Source organism: Cynocephalus volans, chromosome 4 (assembly GCF_027409185.1).
Source record: "Cynocephalus volans isolate mCynVol1 chromosome 4, mCynVol1.pri, whole genome shotgun sequence".
Taxonomy (NCBI): domain Eukaryota; kingdom Metazoa; phylum Chordata; class Mammalia; order Dermoptera; family Cynocephalidae; genus Cynocephalus; species Cynocephalus volans.
In genome coordinates, this window is record NC_084463.1 from 26,944,882 (window position 1) to 26,971,248 (window position 26,367).

General features: G+C 40.3%; 1 protein-coding gene across 2 annotated transcripts in view; it reads left to right on the forward strand.

Moving 5' to 3' along the window:
- APLP2 (amyloid beta precursor like protein 2) overlaps positions 1-26,367 on the forward strand; it is a 69,969-nt gene that overhangs the window by 27,568 nt on the left and 16,034 nt on the right. For both annotated transcript variants that reach the window (XM_063092493.1, XM_063092492.1), the window contains exons 2-8: positions 9,234-9,407; positions 10,264-10,387; positions 19,435-19,547; positions 20,325-20,518; positions 20,934-21,142; positions 22,262-22,429; positions 25,333-25,463. In XM_063092493.1, coding sequence (XP_062948563.1) covers positions 9,234-9,407; positions 10,264-10,387; positions 19,435-19,547; positions 20,325-20,518; positions 20,934-21,142; positions 22,262-22,429; positions 25,333-25,463 — 1,113 coding nt within the window. The remainder of the gene's footprint in view (positions 1-9,233; positions 9,408-10,263; positions 10,388-19,434; positions 19,548-20,324; positions 20,519-20,933; positions 21,143-22,261; positions 22,430-25,332; positions 25,464-26,367) is intronic.

Sequence of the window (26,367 nt, forward strand, 5' to 3'; positions counted from 1 at the left end):
GTGGTTTCACGTGGCTTGAGGGAGATCAAACCTGGTGCGGGACAGCAGAAGGCCTCTCGGAGGATTGCCTGTGTGAACTGTCTAGAAGGGTGAGAGTGTGCCTGCGCAGGGAAGGGGAAGGGCATTCTGGGTGGAGAGGCTTGAGGCCAGGTGGACCCTGACTTGTGTGTAACACCAGGAGCAGTGCCGTAGCAAAGTCAGGGTGGCCAGTGAAGCAGGGGCCACCCCGTGCTGGGCCTTAAAGGCCATGCTAATGATGTTGGATCCCTTGGAACAGAAGAGCAGTGTGTTCTGACTTGCCATGATTCGGACTGTTGGGTGGAGACTGGATCCTCACAGCAAGAGCTGGCACAGCTCTGGGGTGGCCCACCTGACAAGTGGAACAAAAGTGCGGTTGTACTATTCACTGTGTGTGTGGTGGGGGGAGGGTTGGTGTGTGTTTGTACACACGTTTACATCTTTATTCATTCTTTTTGCTGGAGTGTAGCTTTTCCCCCTGTCCTTTATATACTTATTTAGGTGGCTTGAACACAGGAAGGCTAATTAATGATCGATGCAGCAGCAGTAAATATACTGACTAGTGGCTCATGCTAGCTTTATTTCTTTATTTTTTAAAATTGCTGATAATTACAATAATGCACATGGGCATGGGTCCAAGACAGGAAGAGTTATTGTCTGCAAGCAGATCTGGTGTGAGCTGATAATACAGTCTGGTATTTACTTTTAAAATTAAATGCTGCATAAATCATGGGAAAGATACCTTTTGACTTGCTTTGAACTCGGAGAGGGTGGAGCTCTATCATATTTTTGTTATTTTCCCAGTTTTAATGTACATTAGAAATTAAAATGATTTGTTACATTAAGATTGGTATCTGCATATTGCTTGCACCTAATAAAATGTTCAGCAGAATAGCTGTATAGATGTTGCCATTTGTGTTTTAAAATGTGAATTTCCTCTCTTCCTGCACTGTGAAAATCACTTTGGCAAATTGTCCTATTTTCTATTTATAAACAAAGATATGAGTTATTCACCAAAAGATTTCTTGCCTTTCAGCATCACAGAACCTCAGAAATAAAGAGCAAGCCTATGGTCCTCTGTATTCGGTTTTCATGGAATAGTAAAACTAAGAAAAAAGTTTTAGATAGATAAGGCTGTGATTGTTTATTACAAAAATTTTTTTTTTTAAAGAACAGACTACCCATTTACTATTACTATCATTTTATGAAAAACATTATAATAACAAGAGGTGGAAAGAAGTTAATTTTAGAATTCAGGATAGTCATTCACAAGAGAGGACAAGTAGTTCTATACCCTTACGCATCCATGTGTACACACACACCAGACCTTTCTTAAATTTCTTGATTTTCAAGGACCACCGAAAACCTGTTGTAGGCACTATTAGCACCCTAATGAGTGTTAGGGAATTCCTGCTTTAAAACACTAGTAAAAATCATCCTGTAAAACATAAATGTTTTCTTATCTTTTCTTAGATATATTAAAGGAAAAGAGATCCAGAGGAGTCAATTTTAGATCTCTGACATTGGCTATTCATGTTTGTGGTTTTAACCTGTTGAACTCAGTTATATAGCATTTCAGCCAAAACTGACATCTTGGATTGTTTCTCAACTTGGTAAAAATCACTTAGTTGAATAATTATTTTAGTGGAATTGTCTGAAGAATATAATATTTTAAAAAGAAGTGTAATTTATTACAAGTACATGAAATACCCAAAATACGCTTAAAATTACCTAATTTTAAATGTCTGACTTAGTTCATCTAAAAAACAAAGCATCATAGAGCATCACATTAGCCAAAAGGGTGTTTATAATTTCTGAGAGTATTGCCAGTTTGTACTTGGATATTTTACAGAAAACCCTTCATCATTTGCATTATTTCTATCATCAGTAAATCAATAAGAATGATTTAGAATGAGCATGTTTCATTATTAATAATCAGTAGTACTTCTGGGTGTTTGTTACTAGAAATTGTTTCACCCCTTTAAGGTTTAGGAAGCGCATCCCTGTACATTCCCCCCAATCCTGCACATGCTGTTTATTTAGCGCACTCTTAATAAATAAATACCTTAGTAATACTGGCTAGTGAGTTCAAAGGTGAAGCCCAAGTTCACACCATTTAGATCATCTTATATTTGATACTCTAGCCTCCTGGCTTTTTGACTTCTGTAGTTAGCATGCCCTGTGAAGTATGACAAATGACTGCTTTGAAGACTGCTTTGAATCAGAATCATAGCAAATTCTCATTCAGTGAGGAGGCTGTCTTTGTTTCCAAGCCATGCTTCTCATGCAGTAGGAGTTTTAGGAAATTGGAGTTTTTCTTTTTTTTTTTAAAAGATGACCGGTAAGGGGATCTTAACCCTTGACTTGGTGTTGTCAGCACCACGCTCAGCCAGTGAGCGAACCGGCCATCCATATATGGGATCCGAACCCGGAGCCTTGGTGTTATCAGCACCGCACTCTCCCGAGTGAGCCACGGGCCGGCCCTGGAGTTTCTCTATTGTAGTGTGAACCAAAGTTAATATTGTAGGTGTCTTATTTATTTATTTATAGTAACTAAAATTAGGGTAGCAGCATATCTATGCTGCACAAAGGTGAAAACTAAGGTTAAGAGAGATTAAATAACTTCCATGAGGTTACATAGTTAGGAAGTAGAGGGAATGTCCATCAAGAAGACTAATTTAGAGAAATAATTTACATAGTGGTCTTTTGATCCCAGAAGTTTCTCAGTAGTAACTGCAGATTCATCTTGACCTCGCTTCCAAGCCAGCTGGAATGTGGGCCAGAGCCAAGAAGCCAGCAACCCCCAGAGATTTTCTTTTAATAGTAGGGTTGTATTGAATTGTTCATGTAAGCATTTGGTGACTGAATTTCCACAAAATAAAATATAGAGCGTTAGTGCAACCTGCTTTATGCTTGTCCAGATTTAATAGGTAAAGAAGGAATGTGCAATCTTTTAAACCCATTTCATGCCATCCTGGATTTGGGAAGGACAGCTGGTCACGTGGGGACTTCATGTGCTCTTTCCTTATGCACCCAAGATGTAGGCCCCAGCTCTGTGTAATTGTAGCCAAAGAAAATTAAATCTTCAAGAGTCAGCCCGATGATAATGATGCTAACATCCGAGTGCTTGATCTGCAGCAGGCATTGTACTTAGAGCTACGATGCATTATCTTGATTTAATCCCCACAACAAGCCTGAGAGGACTAGGTAGCCCTGTTTTACAGATAAAGAAACTTAAAGCTTGATAATAAATACTAGCCACCAGTGCTTGGAGAGCTCCTTCTATTGACAAGCACTGTTTCTAACACTTACATGTGTCAACTCATTTAAACCTCAAAACAGCGCTATGATGTGTGGTGACTACTATCGTGTTCAGTTTATAGATGAGGAAACTGAGGCCCAGGGAGATTAGGTGACCTGCCAGAGGTGACACAGCTAATCAGTAATGGAGGTGGAACTGGGTCATGGTTTGTGTGCGTCTTAAAGCCACACCACACTCTTCTTAGCCACCACCTTGTGCACATTCTCTGAAGTAAGTCGTGCAAAGGGTAGAAGACTAGTGGTTGGCTGAGGCAAGTCCCTAGTGTCTCCATCCCCCTAGAAATAAGTTTCTTAGACTTCCTGTTTTAAAATGGACAATTGGAAAGAAACACAGGAACTCATGAAGAACCTATCCACTTGAGAATTTTAGATCATAAACACTTCTGCATCTTTTTTTTCATAAAATATTTGATGTATTTGTGTATTTTCAATAACTTCCTTTATAAAAGACTCTGAGCTCTCATCTCAGAGACACATACTGAAAGACCTCTGTTAAGCTGGGGTGCTTGGATCCTTACCAGGGTAATCCAGATGGACAAATTACCATGTTCCTATAAAAAGGTTTGGAGAGAGTCTAAACCATTTTCAATTCGGAAATGATACCTCATTTATACTTTATATTTAAAACTCTAATAAAAGCAGGAGCTATTTGTATAAATTACTTCCTATGAAAATAATACCTAAGCTGGTATATGTTAGCGTAGGAATAATGGCCGTTTATACTTGGAGTTGTTCTCCTACACCTAATTCACCAGTTTCTAACTAGAATTAAGTTCAAATGTAAAAAAAAGGCCAAGAATTTTTAATAGGTACAATGCGAACTGTCACTTTTAAGAATAAGTTTTCTTATTTTGCTGCTAAAATTGGAAGATGCTTAACAAGAATCCTGCTCTTTTATTAAATTGTGGTTTGAAATGTTTGAAGTGTGGATTTTTTTAAATTCAGAGTTTCACTTCTCTGCTGCAAAAGAAGATACTCTAAAGGTTCTAAACTGTAGTCAATGTTTTTATAGTAACACGCTAGGCTCTGGGTCAGAATTGTAATAGTCCTGTTGCAGAGAAATAAAATTTAATATGTGCACACATGGCCCATTACTGCATTAGGATGTGTGTCCATGTGTTTAGAATAAATACGCTTTTCAGATATTGAGCCTGCTCTGATTATGTCTACTAGTTGCTCTACATAAAATGTGTCTTCCCTTTTTGACATATTAGATTCTTAAGATTGAAACCATGCACTCCCAGTTGAAATCTAAGCAGGTAATGAACAGGATTAAAAACAAAAACACTTTATTTTTTAACTAATTTTAGACTTTAAAAGTTGTAGAAATACTACAGAGTTCTCCTGTGCCCTTCCCCCACTTCCCATACTGCAGTGATCAAAACCAGGACATTCGCATTGGCACAGTACTGTTAACTGACTTACAGACCTTATTCAGATAATTTCCCACTAATGTCTTTTTCCTGTCCCGACTCCCACATTGCATTTACTTGTCGTTTCTGCTTAGTCTTTTCAGTCCCTCGATCTTTCCTGATCGGTAATGTTATGTCTTATTGTTGGTGAGGTTAATGTTGGTGTCTGCAGGGTGTCTCCACTCTAAATTAATTGTCTTCCTTTTTCTAGCTATTGTGTTGGGGGAGATAATATGAGAGTATGTTAAGAACAGGATTTTTTTCCCCCTTTGCTCATGAGCACAGATTTAACTCATTTACTTAATCATAAAGTATCATTCAGCACTTGAACAAACAGGAATGAAAATAGTATATAGGATCTTTGAATCTTTTAATAGTCATTTTACAGACTTTTTCTAAAAATGGTCTTTGAGTAAGAGTGTTATTTTTCACTGTCACTAGCATGCAGGTGGTACCTACATGCTGCAAAAGGCTTGCTTCATTCAGTGTTGATTAGAACTAGGACTGTGTTAACTTGCCTTCTCAGGGGGGGCTTGAACACTTGTGTGTCTGTAAGGCAGCACCATCCCATCCAAAGAAATGGGATTCTCCCAGTAGTAGGATAAAACCCTGATCTTTGGAAGATGCTCCCTCTGTTGCAGGCACTTTCACAAACCCAAGAGCCAGATTTTACTCTGGCGCAGTAGCTTTAGTGAGGAAAGAAATACCAGGCTTGCTTTGTAGTGGGAGGGTTGCTTTGGTCCTGAGTGGCTTTGTGAAGGAAGGTAGAACTTAGGTGGCCCTAGGAGTTACATCTCTTGAGGTGATGATTAAAGGTCCTTGATTTAAAGTAGATTCAGATTTAGGTTCATTTATATTTACATATTTATTGACTTAAAGTTTTCGGGTTTTCAAACAAGTTACTAGAAGCACTTTTTACCAAGTTGAATTTCTGTCCTTAGATAGCTAAACTCTTTTCCCTGTGCCAAACTAATAAAATGGAATTTCTTATTAAGAATGAATTATTAAGTAAAGTGGAAGCAGTGGGTTAGGGAAGCAATTGATGCAGTTAGTTTTCAAAGCCTTAAAAGTGCTGCAGTGAACATAGATCACAAGGACAGGCTCAGGTGCCAACGCATGGGGCATTAATTTCTTTCATAGAGGATTCCACGTTCAGAGGATATCAGAAGTGCTGACTTGTCAGTGAAATCCCATTTGTAACATGTTAGGTTAGGAAGTAGATTGATTTATATATTGATGTAATGGATCAAGGCACAGTCTGTGCTTAAGAAAATGGAGAGCACATTAAATAAGAGCATTTTCAAAGTAAAGAAGTACAAACATTACAGAAAGTATTATCCTATTATACTCTAGGTAAGGTTGGGGTATGTTTGATTAGTTGATTCCTAGACATGGTCCACAGAGGCTTTTTATATTTCAGATGTACCTTCTTGAGAGTCTCTTATGACCACGAGGATTAATCTTTCTGAACTCAGAAGTGAATCACTACAGCATATTAGCTGTCTGGATTGATTCCAGCTACTCTGTTTTTTCTTGGTGGTAACTGATGTGAGGATCTGTTGCTGCTCAGCTGTCTCTTCCTGTTGCTTTAACCTCTGGTATTTTAGATTCTCTTTAGGGAGGGTAGTGCTGACCATCTCAGCAGAGATCAAATGCACTTACTGCTACGTGTTGACCTCAGTGGTTGACCCATAAACTGAACATTTATATAGTTGGAACTCTTGTGGTCTTTTAGCCAACAACCATAATGAGTAACATGTGGAACATGATCTTTGGTGCTGATAAATGGCTGCCTGCACTAAAATTGACCACTCTATGTCTGTGGCTTGAATGAGCTGTCATAAGTCATGGACAGTGATTCTTACCCGTATTCGTTTTTGGAATTTAAGGGGTAAATGGTTCCTCCCCCACCTTCACCTGTGCTTTTCAAAGATTAGATAACCACACCCAGAATCCTATTTGTTTAATAACTGCCTTTAATGTTAAAATGTACAAGGCCATAGAGAGAATTTAGGAAATATTGCTCAGAATATTTCAGATTTAACTGTGATAATTTATAGTAGGGAAGGAAACACGTTCCTTCTGACCTGTCAATTTGGTATTCTCATTTACATATCATGTCTTCCTGGATTGAGCACTAGTTTCGGTATGCAAAAGCATCCCTGGCTTTTTTTGCCTTTATCTCTGTAAATACCAATTTTTTTCTGTGTCATAATCCAAGTTTCTAGCCATAATCCTTAGATATGGATCACAAAAGAAGCATGGCCAAAGTAGAGGTCTTTTGTTACACGTCTTGAACTCAATGTGAAAATTAAGCACGTTTGTCCTGTTGTGAGTCCTTTATACCTTTTAATGATTTGTTTGAGTTAAACACCATTATAGTATTACCTATAAATAATGTGTATTCCTTTCTACAAATATCTTTAGATGTTTTTCTTTCTTTGGAGGAGGCAGGAAATAACATCAGTCTGTAGCTTCATGTGCAGTCACACTGAAGGCATAGGGCCTCCTACTTTGAGAAAAGATTATTTGTCACAGCAGGGCTATCATCAGTTCTAGTTAATCAAAGGTGCTAATTGTTCGTTGGCTTTAATTGAGATTTTTTCATCCCTAATAGATCTTGGCAACATTTAAATTCCAAATCAGCTTTCTCCTGGCTATCCAACAAGTATTTGTGCTTCCTTCTCTTGTACTAGTAGAAAGCAGCCTAACTTTAATAATCTCCTAAGCAAAATGTGTGTAGGATGGTAAATTTATCCTGGAAAAAGATCCTAATGTATTTCAAAATCAAATTTAAGGACTGGCCCGTTAGCTCAGTTGGTGAGAGCATGGTGCTGATAACATCAAGGTCTGGGGTTCTATCCCTGTACCAGCCAGCTGCCAAAACCAAACAAGAAATCAAATTTAAGTTCCCGATCAGAACAATCATTCATGCCTGTGTTGTTCGCAAATAAGTGAAAGCTGCCTAGAATAGCATACATTTTCTATATATTTTAAAAGTCAAAACTACCCTTTCTTACTAATAGGAAAACAATTTTATGTTTATGCTCTTTTTAAAAAGAACATAGTAGACCATATGTAACATGTAATATATATAACACATAACAATATAATAGACTCTCTCCCACAAATTTTAACATTTTAAAGAGCCATTTTTAATTTTGGTTTTGAAGGAACTTTTGCATTAGAGGTGACTACAAAACTCCATTGTGGATAATGGCGTGTTTCTAGGTGCAGATAGGCCTGTGCTTTTCTAGCGCATGATACTTTGCAGAGCCTTACTGTCAAAATGCGTAAATGTTATTTCTCACCTATAATTTTTGAGCTGTTAACAGTTAAGATCTAGTCACAAAAAGGATACTGGCCAAAAAAACTTTATGGAATAGTTGATTATTTTTACTCAACACAAGAAAAAATTGTTCATGAAATCCCTTTGAGTGTTCTGTTTCCATGAATGATTTCATCACACATTGAATAATACGAGTACAAGCCAAACTAACATCTTCCTCTTCCCCTTTGTCTAATCTTTTACCAAGTCTGCCCATTTTACTCTTGCTGATCTCTTGAATCTGTCTCTTCACTGTACCACCTAAGCCCAAGCTACCATTGCTCCTCTCTTGGACTGTGCAACCCCAGCTTCCTGAGCTGTTTCCCTGCATACACTCTTGTTTCTTCCTTTTGGTCAGCTCTTCACCTTGCAACCAGAGGAGATAATCAGCTGCATTTTGAAAATAGTAACATTATGCTTAAAATCTCTCAAACTTGCAGTGATAAGACTGAAATCCTTTCTCGCTCTACAGACTTCCTGGTCTTGTCCCTGCATGCCTCTCCACCCTCTATCTACCTCACCATCAGCATTCCGTGTGGGATGCTCAAAGCTCTATTCAAGTGTCACTCTCTTCAGGAAGCTTCCCTAATCACCCCCCTACCCAAGCCTAGTTCAGATTCCTTTTTTATATGCTTTCTCAGCCCTGTGTTCTTTTCCTTCTTAGAACTTCTGGGAATATGGTCATACTTTTTTGTGTGCATTTTGATTCCTGCACTAGACTATGAGCCCCAAGAGAGTGGGGCCATGACTTTTTGCTCACCCTTGTGTCCTAAGCATTTAGCACATTGCTTTGCAAAATAGTAGTTGTTCAATAAAATGTTGTTGTATGAGTGAATTAAATAAAATTATTGGAACTTTAGCCATTCTCTTGTTAGGTGATTTGGTATATGAAGGAATGAAAAGTAGATTTGCTTATATTAGAACAGATTGCAGTCAGGTTATATGTTCTCAAGTTATAAGTATCTCAGATAGGGAGTGGGGGTTAGATTTCCCATTGACCTCTCACTTTGAAACATATACGTCTAAAGGTTCTTTTTATTCTGGCTCAGTTCCTGGGGAAAAGGATCTGTTTGTGAAGATAAAAATAGTAAATAACGAAGATTTTTGCCCCATCTTTCTTGGAGTAAACTTGGAATTTTTTCCCTCTTTGGTAGGCTCTTGCAGCCAATGCTGGAACAGGATTTGCTGTTGCTGAACCTCAGATTGCAATGTTTTGTGGGAAGTTAAATATGCATGTGAACATTCAGACTGGGAAATGGGAACCTGACCCAACAGGCACCAAGAGCTGCTTTGGAACAAAAGAAGAAGTTCTTCAGTACTGTCAGGAGGTGAGAGTGTTGCCAGAAAGTTAAAACCACTCTTTTTCTGGGTCAGAATTAAACCTGTTTACCTTAGAAATAGGCATTGTATCATTCTTCTCTTTTGACCTAAGATCAAGATGATAATAACTGGAGCCCCATGCCTTCTGTTTCTAACTGTACGGGATGATTGAGACACCCCTGAAAGGCTTTGCCTGTGTGTACTAAAGGCTCTCAGTTCTTTCAGGAAGGAACACTGCAGAAGCCTGGCAAGCACCATGGCAGCACAGCCTGGTTCTCTCGTCTTCCCACTTGTCTTAGGAAGATGGAGAGAAAAACGTGTGTGTATGCTTGTGTTTTCTACTTGCTGATAGAAAGCCATCAGTATTGTAAATGGTCACCTCAGCTCCAGTTCAACTTACCTTTTGGGTCAAAAAGAAAAGAACATGAGCTGTTTTACCTTCTTGCCAAGTCTAGCATATAGGGCCAGGGGGGAAGTGTTGTTCTATAATTTCATTAACAGATATTTTCATAGACTTTCCTCTTAAATGTTTTAGTTTATGAACTCAGCAATTACACATACTCTGCAAGTAAATTTGATTCCTTGGGCTAAAAGCTTGCTGCTTTTGTTTGTCCTTAAATACAGATTCATTTTTTAAAGAGAATGCATGGAAGTGGTCAGAAATCTAACCTGTCAAAAGAAAACCAATAGTCACAGTATCTTTTTACTACATGGTGACTTCAGTTGGAACCAGGGGTAGTGGAGTGCAGCTTTAGATTTATATGGGATAAGGGTGGAGACTGAGTAGACTTAGATATTTATCCTTACTTGCAGGTGAATGTCCATCTGCAGGTCGATGTAGTGTGTGTGTGTTTTTCCTAACAGATGTATCCAGAGCTACAGATCACCAACGTGATGGAAGCGAACCAGCCAGTCAGTATTGACAACTGGTGCCGGAGGGACAAGAAGCAGTGCAAAAGTCACATTGTTATACCTTTCAAGTGTCTTGGTGAGTGTTCTTTGGTTACTTTTCAGGAAGTGCCCTCTCCTTGTTTTTAAATTTAATTTTCTCTTGGCTCATAGTGAAATATTTACATCTGTTAAGAAGCTGAGGGCTGTATGAATTTATTGGAGGTATTTGTCTTTGGGATATTTACTGCTTTCTGGTGGCGATGGTTGACCTCTTTTCAGTGGTTACTAACTCTGCCGCTCCCACGTGGACATCCTACTGTCTTTTGATGACGAGCCTTTTCCATGGCCCTGAGTTAAGGGCGCTATCCACAGAGCGATCCAACTTTGTCCTCACATGAACAGTTTGAGATTAATGTTTTACAGGGGTGGTAGTGAGGGATGCTAAAGAAAACAGCCCAGGGAGAACAGTCTTCTGCTTCCCTTCCTTTGTGCTACACACATTTGCACTGTTAGACCAAACTTTGGGTAGTTTTCAGAAGGAAAGTGACTCATAGCAGCCTGAGGACACTCAGGGTGCCAGGGCCAGGCCCTGTGGGGCCCACCATTCTGAAAGGTTTGGGACTGGTAAGGATGTGTATGGCTCTGTTGTTGGTGTTAACATGAGGAGCCAATTTGAGTAAAACTGTAATAGTTTCGTACCCAGAAACAGTTGGTGCTTAGATGTTTAGCGAATGTATTCAGCCTAACTATTCACTGCTTGACCCATCCAAATTATACTCACATATTTGTAGTCTGGGTGACTCAGGAATGATTTGGTCACAGAAGCTTAAAAGAGCAAAATAGTCTATTTTAGATGATCCATGATAGGATTAGCATAGACATAGTGTTAACGCAGACATCTCCAGTAGTTCTGTAGGTTTATCTGATTCGAGCCATCAGTGTAACTTATTCCCCTCCCTCCCCTCATTAGAACTTTTCCTTAGGGCTGGCCGGTCTGCTCAGTTGGTAAGAGTGTGGTGCTGATACCACCAAGGTGCAGGGTTTGATCCCTGTACCCGCCAGCTGCCAAAAACAAACAAAAAACCTTTCCTTAAACCACAGACAACAGCAAAATGGAACGCATCGCTTTTCTCATTCTCACGTGTGGCAAGGAGCAGTAGCCAAGCAACAGGAAGAACCAGCCCTGAATAACAGTACCTGAAATAGGTAGTGGTTCACTTTGTTTTAAAATCATTCAGTAGGGGGAAGAGAGACATTGTGTATACTTAACATCATTTGTTTTAAAACTGAGCATCTTACAGCAGTGTGAGATGTGTTAAAAATTTTGTGCAATGTAGTTTAGGGATGTTCTTCCATTCCATTTGGCTCTGAGAAATCTTGGTACGAGGTTTCATTCACTCTTTGTAAAATTCTCAAACTGCAGATGAAAGGAGATCATTCTTGAATATTTGCAGACAGTAGATAGAAAGTACTTGAAATTGTTTCTTCCTTTTATGTCGTTCCCCTAAAGACTTTGCAGCCTGATATCCTCCTCCTGTTTGTTCTTGTCACTTGCTAGCTCCACTACCCACCCAGACATCTGAATGGGACCTGGGAGACCTCTGTGACTCTTCTAGTACCCCTTTTCTCCACCACATCCACTCAGTTTTCAAACTAGCCGAATTTTGTATCTTAAATATGTTTTATATCCGTATTCCCAAACTGTGTGCACTGAAGTACCTTGGGGCATTGCACCAAACTCATAGGGCATTGTGAGATATTTTTGATTTTCAAGGGGAAACATTGTGACATCTGCCAGACATTCCACAAACTTCTAGTTAGAGGTAGTTCACAGTTTCAGCGTGAGATCATTTCATTCCTTTTGATGACCTGATACCTTTGTGAACCAGTGTTTTCATCGATTCCTACGATAAAAAGGAGATATCCCGTGAAAGTCACTGCAGAAGAAGAGGGTGATGGTGTTCAGTCTGATTGCAGCGTTGGGGAGTGTGCAGTGCTCAGTAGGTACTAAAGTGGTGGGACATAAATGCTCAAGTTGTTGTTGGACCCAGCTACTTAACTTATAGGTATTGTTTTGGCCTGGGAGTGCTGTGAAAAATTGCTAAGGGACTCAGAGTGCTGTGAGTTGAGAAAACTTGGGGATCTCTGGCTACATGCTCCATTTCCACTGGATCCCACTGCTCCAGTTCAGCCTGTTGTCATCTCTTGTCTGGACAGGGACAGCAGCCTTCATGCATGTTTCTCAGTTCTCTTGTCCTCAGTGATCTAAAATGAAGATCGAATTATGTTTCTTGCATGTATAAAACCCTTTAGTAGATCTTTTTTACTTAAAAAAATTTTTTTTTGAAGTCAAAGAAAGTAAAGAACTGTGGCTGAAAAACTCCATAATGTGGCCCTTGCTTAACTCTTCCCTGTTCTCTTATCACTCCCTGCTTCACACTCCATCAGCGTGACCACCTTGGGGTTCCTGGCCTTGTACCATCTAGGTCTCAGTGTTTGGAGTGACTTTCCTCTGCTTACTTTGCTTGGGGAGTTCTTCCTTTAAGACATGTCTCAGGGGACACCTTCTTTACTTAAAGGAAGCCTTCCGGCCTTCTTTTCTGTCCAGATATCCAGGTTCCTGTAATACTCCTTGCTGCTGTGACTTCACTTACATAACCGTGCGGTGATTGTCTGTTTAAAGATCTTTTTCCAACTACACTGTAAACACCTTTAAAGCAGGGACCCTGTTGTAGTTTTCTTCATCCCCTCAGCACTGTGACAGTGCCTAGAACATAGGATATACTATTTATAATAACTACATCTCAAGGATGCCACCAGAGTTGGTACACAGAAATTTTATTTTATTGCTTTGTTTTCCAAATGCTGTAGTTTAAGTTGTTCAGTGTGTTACAGACCAGAAGGTGAGATGATATTGTCATTCACTACATTCATAAAGGACAGTTTGACCATAAGCCATTTGATATCTTCTTTGTACTGTGGCCACTGAATAAAGCATTATACAGTCTTTGGAGCTACTTAATTCAGACAGTTATCTGTTACCCCAGCACCCACTTGGACAACTTCTTAACCAGTAAGTGGAGTTATCCATTAGTATTTTAAAATAACACAGTTGCCTGAGCCTAAACTGGCAAGGGACAAAGTAACTGGGGTTTAAGGGAGGAAGTAGGAAAGATACCACCAATTCTTCTTTGTTATCATTTAAGAAGAAGAACATTTTAATGTCTCTCTGCTGCCTCTATCCTCACCTCCCCTTTGAGCCCCCAGGTAGAACCAACACTGGATAATAATCAGCACCACCAAAGCGAAAGTCCAAAAGTAAGCACAGGAAGTCCTTTTGTACATGATAAGATGAATAGCATATGTTGGAGTAGAGAGGTGGGTGGTAGTAGTGTGGCTGGCTTCAGGCCTGAAGCCCTCATTAACATGGTGCTGCCAGCAAACCCAAAGCCTCGCAGCAGGCGAGGAGGTGGGAACTGAGGAGAACAGGCTACATAGAGGCTGACTGGGTGCCTCTCTTAATTGGTTTGGATGTCCCGGGATTCTTCCCTCTGTCCTCAGGCATTATTTTTGTTGCTTGTTGTTTTTGCTAGGTTGAGGGCAAGAGTAGTGCCTTGATTGCCATGCTTGATGGCAGTGTGAGAGGGAACACAGGTTGCTAGCAGTGTTTGCATCAAGTCTGGTGTTGTGTGATCGGCAGGTGTCTGTGTTCACTGCATCACTTGGCTCTGCCCTGTTGTGAGAATGTGTGGAGCTGCCCAGCAGTGTGACACTCTTTTAATGGGTGTTTAAGTATACTTGATGAGAAGCTACAGTTCAGTCTTCTCCCTTCTCAAAATAAACCTTATGTTTTACATTACTACTAATTGCTTCCTGGCTGTCCTTAAAAATGTATATGAATAATGAAATAGCGTGACCCAAATAGAACAGAGTGGGTGATATGTGATGAAGCAAAGATGCAGGTATTTTGGGGGCAGGAGTTTTGGTCGTCTCTGACATTTGTATACAGACTGACTCCTGTTCTAAAAGAGAGCTTTGCAATAAGCACATGATGGTTTTTGGTTATTTTTAGATGGAGATTTGGACAGGGGGTGTTACTGTGATGTAACAGAGTTCTCATTTAATATCTGCTTTAAAATAAAAACTGGTCTCAGAAGCTTTGAGGTGCAGTCTTCACCTTGGTATGTTGGAGTGGCTCACTCATCCACTGCCGGTGTCTGTCCCTTCACAAGTCTTCTAGCCTTTGGATTCACGACAGCTTGTCCACAATTCGCTCTGTTGCCAGTATGGAGCCTTGTGCAAGGTGAATGTTTCTGCTCATGAGAGTTGTTCTGAATCCTTGACTTCTCAGCACCCTGCTCACCTCAAAGACATCTATTGCGGCTGGCTACCAGGCCTAGGTACCAAAGACTGTTTTCTCCCACCTGGGTGGGACTGATCCCAGGAGCCCAGTAAATGACATGGTTTTGCACCTGGAGAGTCCTTTCATAGTAGATTTATTTCTACATGTGGGCGTTGATGTTGGGGACTTCCCTGAGTGGGTAAATAGCCTTTGTTATTCTTTTTTTCTTTGTCGTTTTTCCGTGACCGGCACTCAGCCAGTGAGTGCACCGGAGTGCACCGGTCAGTCCTATATAGGATCCGAACCCGCGGCGGGAGCGTCGCCGCGCTCCTAGCGCAGCACTCTACCAAGTGCGCCACGGGCTCGGCCCAGCCTTTGTTATTCTGAAAAGAATTTTAGCAACTCTGGAAAAGCTCTAAAACCTGGGTGGCTGCCACTGGCCCTGCTGGAGGGAAGGTGGTATGAAAGAACAACTGAGTCACAGGGAGTGAATAATGGTTGGAGATAAATCATAACAACAGCGTAAATGAAACATTTAGGTTAGGTTTGCTATATTGCCCTGGTGGTTGATCAGTAAAAACAATATAGCTGTATGTTTGTCCAGTGACTTAGGAAATTGTGGTCATTATACTGTACTCCAACTGATTAAAATGAGGATTGTTACAGACTTGGATATAAATTTTTAAACTGAGACCAAACTATTTGCAATGTTTTATAAAACAAAGTAATACTGATCTGCCTAGATAAGCTTTTTTTCCCTAGAAGGTTCTGATAAATAATCGTAGAAGGGCAAAAAGTAGCAACGAAAAATGATAGAATGGATGCTGGGATTGAAATGTTTCATCTTTCAGTTTACTTTTTTAAGAAGTTTATTTTTTAATAAAAGTTTACTTTGGTAGCAGGGAGCAAAAACACATTTAACATTTTGGAGTATAGACGAGAGAATTTTTTTCTTTGAATACACATGGAAATGTGTATGCTTTTAATTATTTTTTTCCCCCTAAATGGGATCATACTACATATCGCTGTTCTGTTTTTTTTTTTAAGTTGACATTTATTAAGCATCCATTACCTTCTGCTCTTAAAGATACATACATCTTTGAATAAAAGACAAGCAGACTTTACAAATTAACCTGCCTAAGGAGGGGTGAGAAATATGGGGTGTGTTTATTGTCTTATTTGTTTGTTTAATGATTTTTTAAGTTATCAAACCATCATGGAAGTTTTTCCATTTTAAATATAGACATAAACTGTATTTCTTATGACCCCATGGTAGTCTATTGAGTATGGCTACTGTCACTTAGCTAATTCTCTCTTGATGGACATTTAGGTTGGTTCCAGTTTTTTGATATTGGTAACACTGTAATGAATATCTTTGCTCACTTGCTTAATTATTTCCCTAGGGTATATTTTTAGAATTGGAATTGTTGAATCAAAGAGTGCTCTTGGGTTTTTTTTTTATTTTTAGATATTAATTTATTTTCAAATTCAATGGTGTTAATTCTTTTCTAGTTTTCAGAGGTCAGACTGATTGATTCAGTCATGGAATAGCTGATGATTGGTGGCATTTAAATTTACAGTTTAGCATGGAGTTAATTATTTTATTAAATTTCAGGAATTTACAAAAAATGTTCAGATTTTAAACTTTACATTTACTCTGAAACATTTCAGACACCCTGAAAAGATAAAACGTGATGTGATGGTCACTCCTGTACTCACCATCCAGATTTGAGTTCTTCAGTGTTTTGCTATGTTTGCTTCATCTCTTTTTTTTAGATAAAGGGATAAAATATTCCAAAGACCCATCCTTCCATACTGTTCCTTCCCTCCCTCTCTTGCTCTAGAGGTGACCACTACCCCAGTTATTGTGTATCATTCTCATGCATGTTTTTATACTTTTTCTATATTTGTATGTATCTATAACAATTTGTTTCTGTGTTTTAAAATTTACATTAATGGTATCATACTGTACCTGATACTTTACAACTTGCTTTTACTTTACATCAACTTGGAGTTTATCCAAGATGTTACATAAGTAAACTTAGTTAATTCATTTTTAGCCTGCTTCATATGAGGGAACTTAAAAAGGGAAAAGGAAAAAGTTCACGGAAAAATAGAATTAAAAGTGATACCAGTCTTTCCGTGAACTTTTTCAAGTACCTTCACAGTATTTCATTATACATAAAAAAAGGTTTTTTGTTTCTATAGAATATATATCTAGTAGTGAAATTGCTGTTTTAAATTTTTTTATGTTGCAATTATACATATGAAAGTGAGATTTTACAAATTAAAGTGCATTAAATGTGGCTTAACTATAGATTTCTTTTATGATTATATAGTAGCTTTGTATAAAACTAGTTACTCAAGACTTTAAAATAGCTTTAACTATTGATGTTAATGTTAACACATGGTGCTTACTGCGTGTCAGTTTCTCTTCTAAGTTTTTCATGTGTTGTTTAGATTATTATAGATCATTTAGTCTGTATGATAACAAGATAAGGAAACTGAGGCACAGAAAGTTTGAGTAACTTGCCTAAGGTCACTCTGCTAGTAAATGACAGGGCTGAGATTGAACCTTGGTATTTAACCCTATATACACTGCACATTTAATATATGCTTTTGTTGCTTTTTGTTATAAACTAACAAATACAAAAATTGTCACATTAAGAATGTGAGCTGCTGGGTGGGTGTCAGAATTTAAGTAATATCTACTTAGATTGAGTACCAGGGTTGTTTCTCCCAGTAGAGGCAGATCTTAGTTTACCTTTGGATTTTTTGTTATTTTTAAGCATTGATTGTAAGTCTAGTTAATGGGTAAAGTTTGTATGCAGGTACTACCACCCCCAGAGTTTTTAGGGCCCTCAGGGGCAGCGCTATATCATCTTTGTATTTCTGCTTTAGTGTCACATGGAGTTATTTGACCCCAAAATAATACTAGTAGTGTTATAAAACCTAACTGTCATCTGTAACACTGTTTTCACATAGGGAGACTCTTTACTGTTCCAGCCTGTGATGTCAGGAAAACACCTTCCACACTTACCAGATCAGCCATTCCCTTACACTTGCCACTTGGGCAGTTGAAGGACTGGCTTCTCCAGTGCCTGAGACTGAGGCCTGAGGCAGAGAGTCCCAGCTATGAGGCAGAGAGGACCCAGCTATGATGGTGAAGCTGGGGTGTGGGTCTACATAGACTTTCCTCTAGACAAACCCTAAGAAATTAGACCACATTAATTTCTTCTTATACTCCCCCGCCTTCTTTTTAACCCAGGAGGCTAGCCTACCTTTTTCCTTTTCCCTTCCCTGGCTCTATGCACCTCCCTCTGAGCTGAGCATGCCTCTCCTCCCTTTCTTTTCCTCCTCTCAGACTCTGGGGAGCATGTGGCTGATGTGTTGGAAGCATCTGGGATACATGTTTTCAGTGCAAATTACTGAGTCCCAACTTAGACCTGCTAAGTCAGAATCTCTGGGCAATAATCCAATGTATATGTTTTTAACTTTTTAATATGGAAGGTTACCAACATATCCACATACAGAGACAATAATGTAATTAACCCTCTTGTACCTATTGCCTAACTGTATGACCATCATCAGTTCATGAGCCACTGTTATTCAAATATGCCCCACTCCCATCTACCCCTGATGATTTGGAAACAAATCAGATACCATTGTTTTTCTGTAAATAGCTATGTATATTTTTCTTCCAGCTTTTTATTTTTAAAAAGTTTTATATCTAAAGAAAAAATGTAATAGGGAATACCTCTATATCTTTTTCCTAGATTCTTCAGTTTTGCTTTTATCTATCTGTGTATGTGTCTTAGATACTTTTTTTTTGGATGCTAAACCATTTAAAAGTAATTTGGAACATCATGACAGTTCACTTCTAAATGCTTTAGCTTGTTTCTCCTAAGAGCAGGGACATTTCTGTCATGAAATGACAATACAGTTATCACATTTCAGAAATTTCCCTAAATGTCCAAATAATTTCCTTTATAGCTTCCTTTTTAGAAGGATCACATTACTTTTGATGTAGAACAGTTCCTCAGTCTTTTTTTAAAAAAAATCTTTAATGACAATGATAATTTTTAAGAGTCCAGGCCATTTGTTTAACAGACTGTTCCTGAATTTGGATTTATCTCATTGCTTTATCATGATTTGATTCAAATGATATATTTTTGCAGAAATGCTGTGTAGGTGATATATTCTTAGGCCATTACACCTATCAGTCTGTTCATTATCCATGCTGTTAAGTTGCCCACCTGGTTAAGGTAGTTTTGCCAGTGTTGCCCATTGTAAAAGCACCTTTGTACTTTGTAATTATTTATCCATTGATGATTCTTACCTGAGTCAAATTATTACAATGGTGGTTTGTTTAAAGCAAGATTCATCTGTTCTTTGGGAGAACACCCAGTCTTAGTTTCCTAGGTATTTGGTTCTTAGTACAGGTGTGCGCAGAAATAGGGTAGTAAAAAGCCTAGGAATAATATTCATGAACTCAGAGGTAATGGGGAGCAGTTGTGTGTGTGTTTGAAGTGGTCATGGAGGGGAACCCTATTTATATGCTTCTGTCACACATTGCTCCAGCCCTGCAATGGGACTGCAAGGGATCATGGAAAAAGAAACATAAAGAAAGTCCCTGGCAGCGAGACTCTGATGGCAAGGTGAGTTCCTGTGGCTGCCTGCCTAGAGCTACGCTGTCCAGTTGGCCCCTGTATACACCTGGCTGTATAACTGTCATAATAGTCTGCAACAAGGGTTGTTTTCACCTTGAATCATGATCAGATTTGCTTCGTTCTCTTTTCCAGTGGGTGAATTTGTAAGTGATGTTCTGCTAGTTCCAGAAAAGTGCCAGTTTTTCCACAAAGAGCGGATGGAGGTTTGCGAGAATCACCAGCACTGGCACACTGTAGTCAAAGAGGTAAGAAGATGGATGGGGAAAAATCAAGTGGTGTATCTGTCAGGGGAGAAAGTAGTGTTTTTTTTCTAAACCTCATCATGCTTTTAAGTTAATTTTCTTTATTTTTCTTTTATCTTCTCAAGGTTTACAATTATTACTGTCTTATAAATTTAAAAAATTTGAGAGAGGAATAGATATTTTTGTAGGGAAGTACAGTGTTGACAGTTCAGCTCCTAAAGTTAAGGATATTAAAAAAGATTGTTGAGCAAGGATACTGTATGCTTTTGGCACAGCTCCCAGGAAGGCCGTCCTATAAACCCTAAGGACTGTGAAAACAGCCAATTACAGAAAATCTGGGTCTGGACATATGTACACCAACAGAATTAGATACTATTTTATTCTTTTGGTGGAGAGAAATGCACTTTCTTACTCCTGTCTTTTGTAGTGACGTTGGTTCTTCACGTGCTTGCTACACCAGTAATATATTAGCATTGACAACCTTTAACTGGTGTTGATAATTACCAGAAGAAACTCCCTTTTTCTTAATTTTTTCCAAGTTTGTGCTTTCAGTATTTTTGAGCCAGATGGTGTTCGCTGTTTTGTAAGTTGAGTAAAATTTATACAATTTAAAATAATAGCATTACAACTTTTTGACAAAAATGTTTGTGTTTATAAGAGAGAGCATTCATTACCTAGTGATTTGATAAGAATTTCTTCTGGATAAAACTAGAGATCAGGGAGTATGTGACCAAGTTTCCTGCGGAGTGTGTTCTGATGTAGTCTCTTGGTTTCTTCAAGGCATGCCTGACTCAGGGAATGACCTTATATAGCTACGGCATGCTGCTACCCTGTGGGGTAGACCTGTTCCATGGCACTGAATATGTGTGCTGCCCTCAGACAAAGATCATTGAATCCACTGTGTCAAAAGAAGAGGAGGAAGAGGAGGAAGAAGAAGAGGAGGATGAAGAGGAAGACTATGATATTTATAAAAGGTAAACTCTTAGCCTGAGTTACAAAATCATTTGCCTTTTGGTTAGCCGTTCTATGAAAGTGACTATTGGCTGTTGGCTGTTTGCCCCTCACTTCTGGGTAAGGTGGATGTTCCCGTGTTATGCTAGAGCTGATTCAGCTTGCATTTCAGCTTAGCCATAGCTGATCACAGGAGCACTTGCGACTTTTGGCTTTATGTTGTTGTGGGCCACATTATTTTCTGCAGGTTAATGCAGTCTGTGTTCACTCTTCCCTTTTGCTGATGTAGCTGGGCTGAGGGTTTTGGTGGCACAGTTAAATGTGAGTTGAGCTTATTTCCTGTCTCTGTTTTTGTGTTTCAGAATAGGAGAGGGAATCATTGTTGTGCTTTGTGCATAGGAATTGGTATTAACATTCCTTTTTTATTGTGGCCTTTAGTGAATTTCCTACTGAAGCAGATTTGGAAGACTTCACAGGAGCAGCTGTGGATGAGGAGGATGAGGACGAGGAAGAAGGGGAGGACGTGGTGGAAGACCGCGATTACTATTATGACACCTTTAAAGGAGATGACTACAATGAGGAGAACCCAACTGAACCCAGCAGCGATGGCACTATTTCAGACAAGGAAATTACTCATGATGTTAAAGGTAACCCAGTGTAAAGCCGTGGCTTTAAAATCCTCATGGTAATTATTTACTTAGACCTTTGTGTTGCATTCATTACAGGTAAGTCACAGAAAGAAAGAAAGAAAGGAAGATGATATCTCATCACCGAAGGTGAATTCAGCTCTCGAGCACAGTGGTGGCACAGGACAGGCAGGAAGGCATATTTGGGGACAGATGAGGGATTGAATCAGAGAAACAGGGTTTGCATTAGAAGGATTTAATTAGAGAATAGGAACCGAAGACTAGAAGAGATAGCATAGCTCACCCTTCAGCTGGATTCTTCCACATTTAGCCTGAAATATTCTCTCTCCAAGAGGAGCTCCCCTCTTCATTACTGCGAAAGTCACAGCCTTTTAGAATGGAGATAACTTTCTCAGTTTTTCTGTTCCTGAGTGTGTTCCAATCTGTAAGCTTCCCTATTTGCAGATGTTTGTAGCTGGAAGGGTGAGATTTAGTGACCTACTGGTAAGATTGGGATCTGCCATTTTTTCATCTTGCCAATGAATAAAAGAAAAGGTTGTGCTAGTTCCAGAGCCGTTTACACACAGCCTCTGTTGGTTGTATGTTTGAAACCAGTTATAGTTGAAACCAAAGATCTGAAGAATTATTTAGGACCCACCTGAGGGAATTATTTAACCAGTCTAGGGGTTTATGATTCACCTTGGAGAATGTAAAAATGGAAAACACTCATCCTTTCCAGGTGCTTTAGTCTTTACTCCAGGTACCACTACCATAAATAGCCTTTCCACTTGCATTGTCTCCTTGGGTCCTTGAAACCACCAAAATAGACAAACCAGGCAAATATCTCCACTTCACAGATCAGAAATATGAGGCTCACAGAGCTATGAGACAAGGAATCCCTCTATGTCAACCATTTATCAGTCTTGACTCCAGACAGTGCAAAAGAAAATTTACTTATTTCAGTTCCTAAACATCTTCATTATGTGGAAGGTGACCACATGCTCACAGTGACTGACCTGACTTGGAGAGTGGGTCAGCCAGGCTCCCCACACCCTGCCCCACCCCTGGCTGGCCTGTAGTATTTGCAGCATTTGAAGCGACTGCCTCTGTCCTGCTGACACTCTGACCATTTTCACACAGCTGTCTGCTCCCAGGAGGCGATGACGGGGCCCTGCCGGGCCGTGATGCCTCGTTGGTACTTCGACCTCTCCAAGGGAAAGTGCGTGCGCTTTATATATGGCGGCTGCGGCGGCAACAGGAACAATTTTGAGTCTGAGGATTATTGTATGGCTGTGTGTAAAGCGATGAGTAAGTCCCACCTCTCGCTGGCCCTGTGCAGCAGCACTGTCCTGTCCAGCGTTCTGTCTCCCCGCCGTCCTTGTGACTGCGTCTGTGTGGTGCTCCCTGCGACTCAGGTGTTTGCTGTCAGCTGCTGCCCTGCTCTCTGTGCTTTCCAGATCTAGGCTTCGCCTTCCTGATGGCGGGCATGAGCTCAGTTTCCATGTCCCGTGCTCACCGTGTGTCTGGTGGTAGTGGTGGTGATGTGTCCCCTCCCTGGTGCAGGCTCCTGGGCACTGTGGCAGCCATGCTCTGGGCTGTGTCTAGTGGAAAGGCACCAAAGGATAAGCGGAAGAGTTCTGCACATGCTCGTGTTCTGGGCTTTGACTCTCATTGTTGTCCTTGAACTGCCTTGTCGCTGACCCCTCAAATGCATGCCGGATGATGGGACGCCTGATCTCGAAAGGAGTCACAGTGGGATATTTTCAGGAGTGCAGAACATTGAAATATCTTGCTTTGTGCTCTCTAGGTAGGGAGAGAGCTCTGCAGCCAAGCGGTAGTGACTTGTTTCTCCGATGTTTTGTCAACTCTGGGTCATGCAGAGCCTTAGGAAGTGAGGGAGTTTCAGCTGGTATGTTCTTTAGTCACCACGGAAGTTCAACTGAACTGGATTTATGTTAGACATAGGTAGGAAAAGAGTTTTCCTTTCTCCGTGGTTACCGCTTTCCTTTTTAAGACCCTCTTTCTCTTATCTTGCAGTACTAACCCATGTATTAGGAAAATCCTCAGGCCAGGCAGTTTTCCTTGGTTCCTACTCTGGAATTCATCAGAAAAATGAGTTGCTGCTCATTCCTGGTATTTGCTCTAAAGGTTTTTGGCTGTAGCTTCTGATGGATTTTGACTCAAATGCATTCGTGTTCTACCCCCACCAAAGGTTTTTTAAATCTTAATATAATGTGGCATCCTTGTAGTCCTTTCATTCCAGCTCTACAGTGGAAAGACTAAAGGTGAAATAAAATGAGTCTTCCGGGCAACTTTGGTGAATAAGTTTTGTTTGTTCAGGAAAGATTGAGAGAGAGAAATTACTGTGATACTTACTACTTTGTAAAACTGCTCAAACTAACGATCAACAAAACAGTTTTGGGTTGAACCCTGAGGGATCAGGGGTCTTTAAAGATCTTGCTGAACATGGAGATGCCGATCTCTACCTAGAGGATCAGACAGATAATGCTGTAAGACTCAGTGGAATGGCAGGTCAGTAAAATTGCCATGTCCTGTGGCTTAGAGATTTGCTGAGGAGAAGCAGTGAGTTTGTGTACTTGCAGTGCCCCAGCTGGAGGGCTTGAAGGTCTGGAAGCATCAGGGGTCCAGTAGTAACGTTCGTGTCCCTCTCTAAAGGGGGCTAAGGTGGGTGGATGTGCTGGACTGGCGAGCTGGTCGTTTCGCACAGACGAAAGGATGTCTTCAGACCAGGCCTCTAGCCTAGGCACCCCGGGGGGCGTGGAGGCAGCTTGTGTTTTGTATGCTCTTCATGCAGCCAGTGGTATGCGCCAACTCATAAGCCTTCACGTGGCAAGGGTGTTGCTGGTGGCGCCACGTTTGTATTGGCGTGGATGGACGTCAGTGCTTGAAATTCTACATCACTGAACTTTTGAGTATTTTGGGGAATGTGGTTTGCTGATATTCTAATTTAGTTAATCTGATGGTTGGATATTGAGATCCTTTTCAAACTTATGTAGGTAGGACTTAAAAAGGGGCAAATAAAAAATGCTTATAACAGAAAAACTTTGGAGTGACTGGCTAATTTGTAGTTATATCCATCAATTATACAGTTGTCTTTAATGCATTAAAATTATGCAGTTCTGGAAATTAGATGAATTTGTTTCTGAATTAAAAATGAGTTGGATTTCAGCATTTGCTGTCCACTTAGCTCAAAAATTATGTAATGATATGTGAAGCAAGTTACACATCATGCCTCCCCAGCTTGGGAAATCTTGAGTGAGTTGGGCTACTAGGTATTTCCATAGGTATTGCTTGAGAGGGTGGCAGAGTAAACCTGCCATCTTGGTCCTTTCCCTTAGGAGGCTGAGTTCCATTGTGAGATTCTCACTTGCCTAGGGCCAGTAAGAGCTTAAGCCTGACCAGCGCCAGAGTTGTCTGTTCCAATGGGCTTATGCTCTGGAGGACTCCTGGAAAGGCCAGTCTAAGTATCATGGATCAGAAAGCCCAAGGTAGCACGTGTCCTTGTCAAATATAGCAACTTAGTTTTACCCTTTTAGCCCTGTTGTTGGGGATGGGGCTAAGAGTCCTTCAGTGATGTTGAAAACTCAGAATTATAGCTAGAGTGGTTTGGACTTTCTCTACCCAGCCTGTATACAAAGAATGTTCAACTGAACCTGTTGCCCAAAGTAAGTTATGACCTAAAGATGGCCAGAAGAGAGGAAGGGGCCTGAGGAATAAGTTCCTTTAAAAATAGAGAAGTTTGTGGAAGTGGCTCTGCAGGTCTGATTTCAGCCCTCATCTCTGTTCAGATGCTGTCAGCGACAAGCAATAAGGCAGCTTGTTTTTAGGTTTTCAGGTTTCAAGCACTGAAGGAAAGGTATAGAAGAAGCCGCCCATCCCTCCTTTTTTCCTGCCCCAAAGTCCTAAGTGGATGCCTCATTGGTGCTGAAGATACCAGGTGGTTGAGCCGCTGGTATGTTGCTGTTAGCATGGAGTGACAGGGCTGATGATTATTATGGAAGGAAGCTTGCCCACTATAATCTGATGAAGTGCAATCTTGGCAGACAGCAGCAGCCTGCACTGAAGTGTGCTGCAAGACAAATTGAGTCCCTCCTGCAGGTCCTGAGCTTGGTGTTTTTCCTAGAGCACAGTGTGGTTTTAACCAGCGCGCCTGGCCCCCAAAGAGAACTCCCACTGTAATTTTGTTTCAGTTCCCCCGACTCCTCTGCCAACCAATGACGTTGACGTGTATTTCGAGACCTCTGCAGATGATAACGAGCATGCTCGCTTCCAGAAGGCTAAGGAACAGCTGGAAATTCGGCACCGCAACCGAATGGACAGGGTAAACCTTGGCACCTCCCCTATCTTCATGGAGCTTGGCACTGGGTAGCATGGTTTTCATACTTCAAGAAAATGACACCATCTCCCTAGAATGTCATGCTAAATGTGTATAGACAGGTGAGGTACGAGAGTATCAAAGGAGCAACCTTCTGGGTAGACTAGTCCTCCTTCACCATCCCTTATTTGCATAATGATATAGTTACCTTCTGAATACTTGTGATGCAGACACTCTGCTGAGCACTTCCTGTAACTATTATGAGCTTGTTATTTTTCTTCGTCATCAACTCACTTAAATTTTTTTTTTTTTTTTATTTTAGGGAAGGAAACTTTTTATATCACTGTCATAAATAGAAAGCTAGCATCATTTGCCATGAGATCATGGTAATTGTGAAAATATATTAGTTGAAAACACATATTGGGCTGAGCCTGTGGCGCACTCAGTAGCGTGCTGTGCTAGCAGCGCAGCGACGCTCCCGCCGCGGGTTCGGATCCTATATAGGAATGACCAGTGCACTCCCTGGCTGAGCGCCGGTCACGAAAAAAAAAAACAAAAAAAAAAACACATATTAATAAATTCTAGCTCCAGAAACTGTTGCCTGCTGAAGGTTCTGAGTCTTGGGATATTTCTTTTCCTTAAAAGAGTTATAAATGTTAGAGCAGCAGGAGCATAAAAGCATAACTTTCTCCTAGACTTACTCAGGATTGAAAGAAAATTGAGAAGGGAATGTCTTGCTAGGCCTGAGCTCCACCTGAAATCCTACACATCCCCAGTGTTGGGCATGTACTTTGGGAAATGCTCATTATTTTATTTTATCCACATCAGTTCTGAGAAGCTGATATTAACCTCAATTTTTTGGTGAGGAGACTAAGGCAGAGAAGCTTTTAAATAATTTGCAACAGGGTAT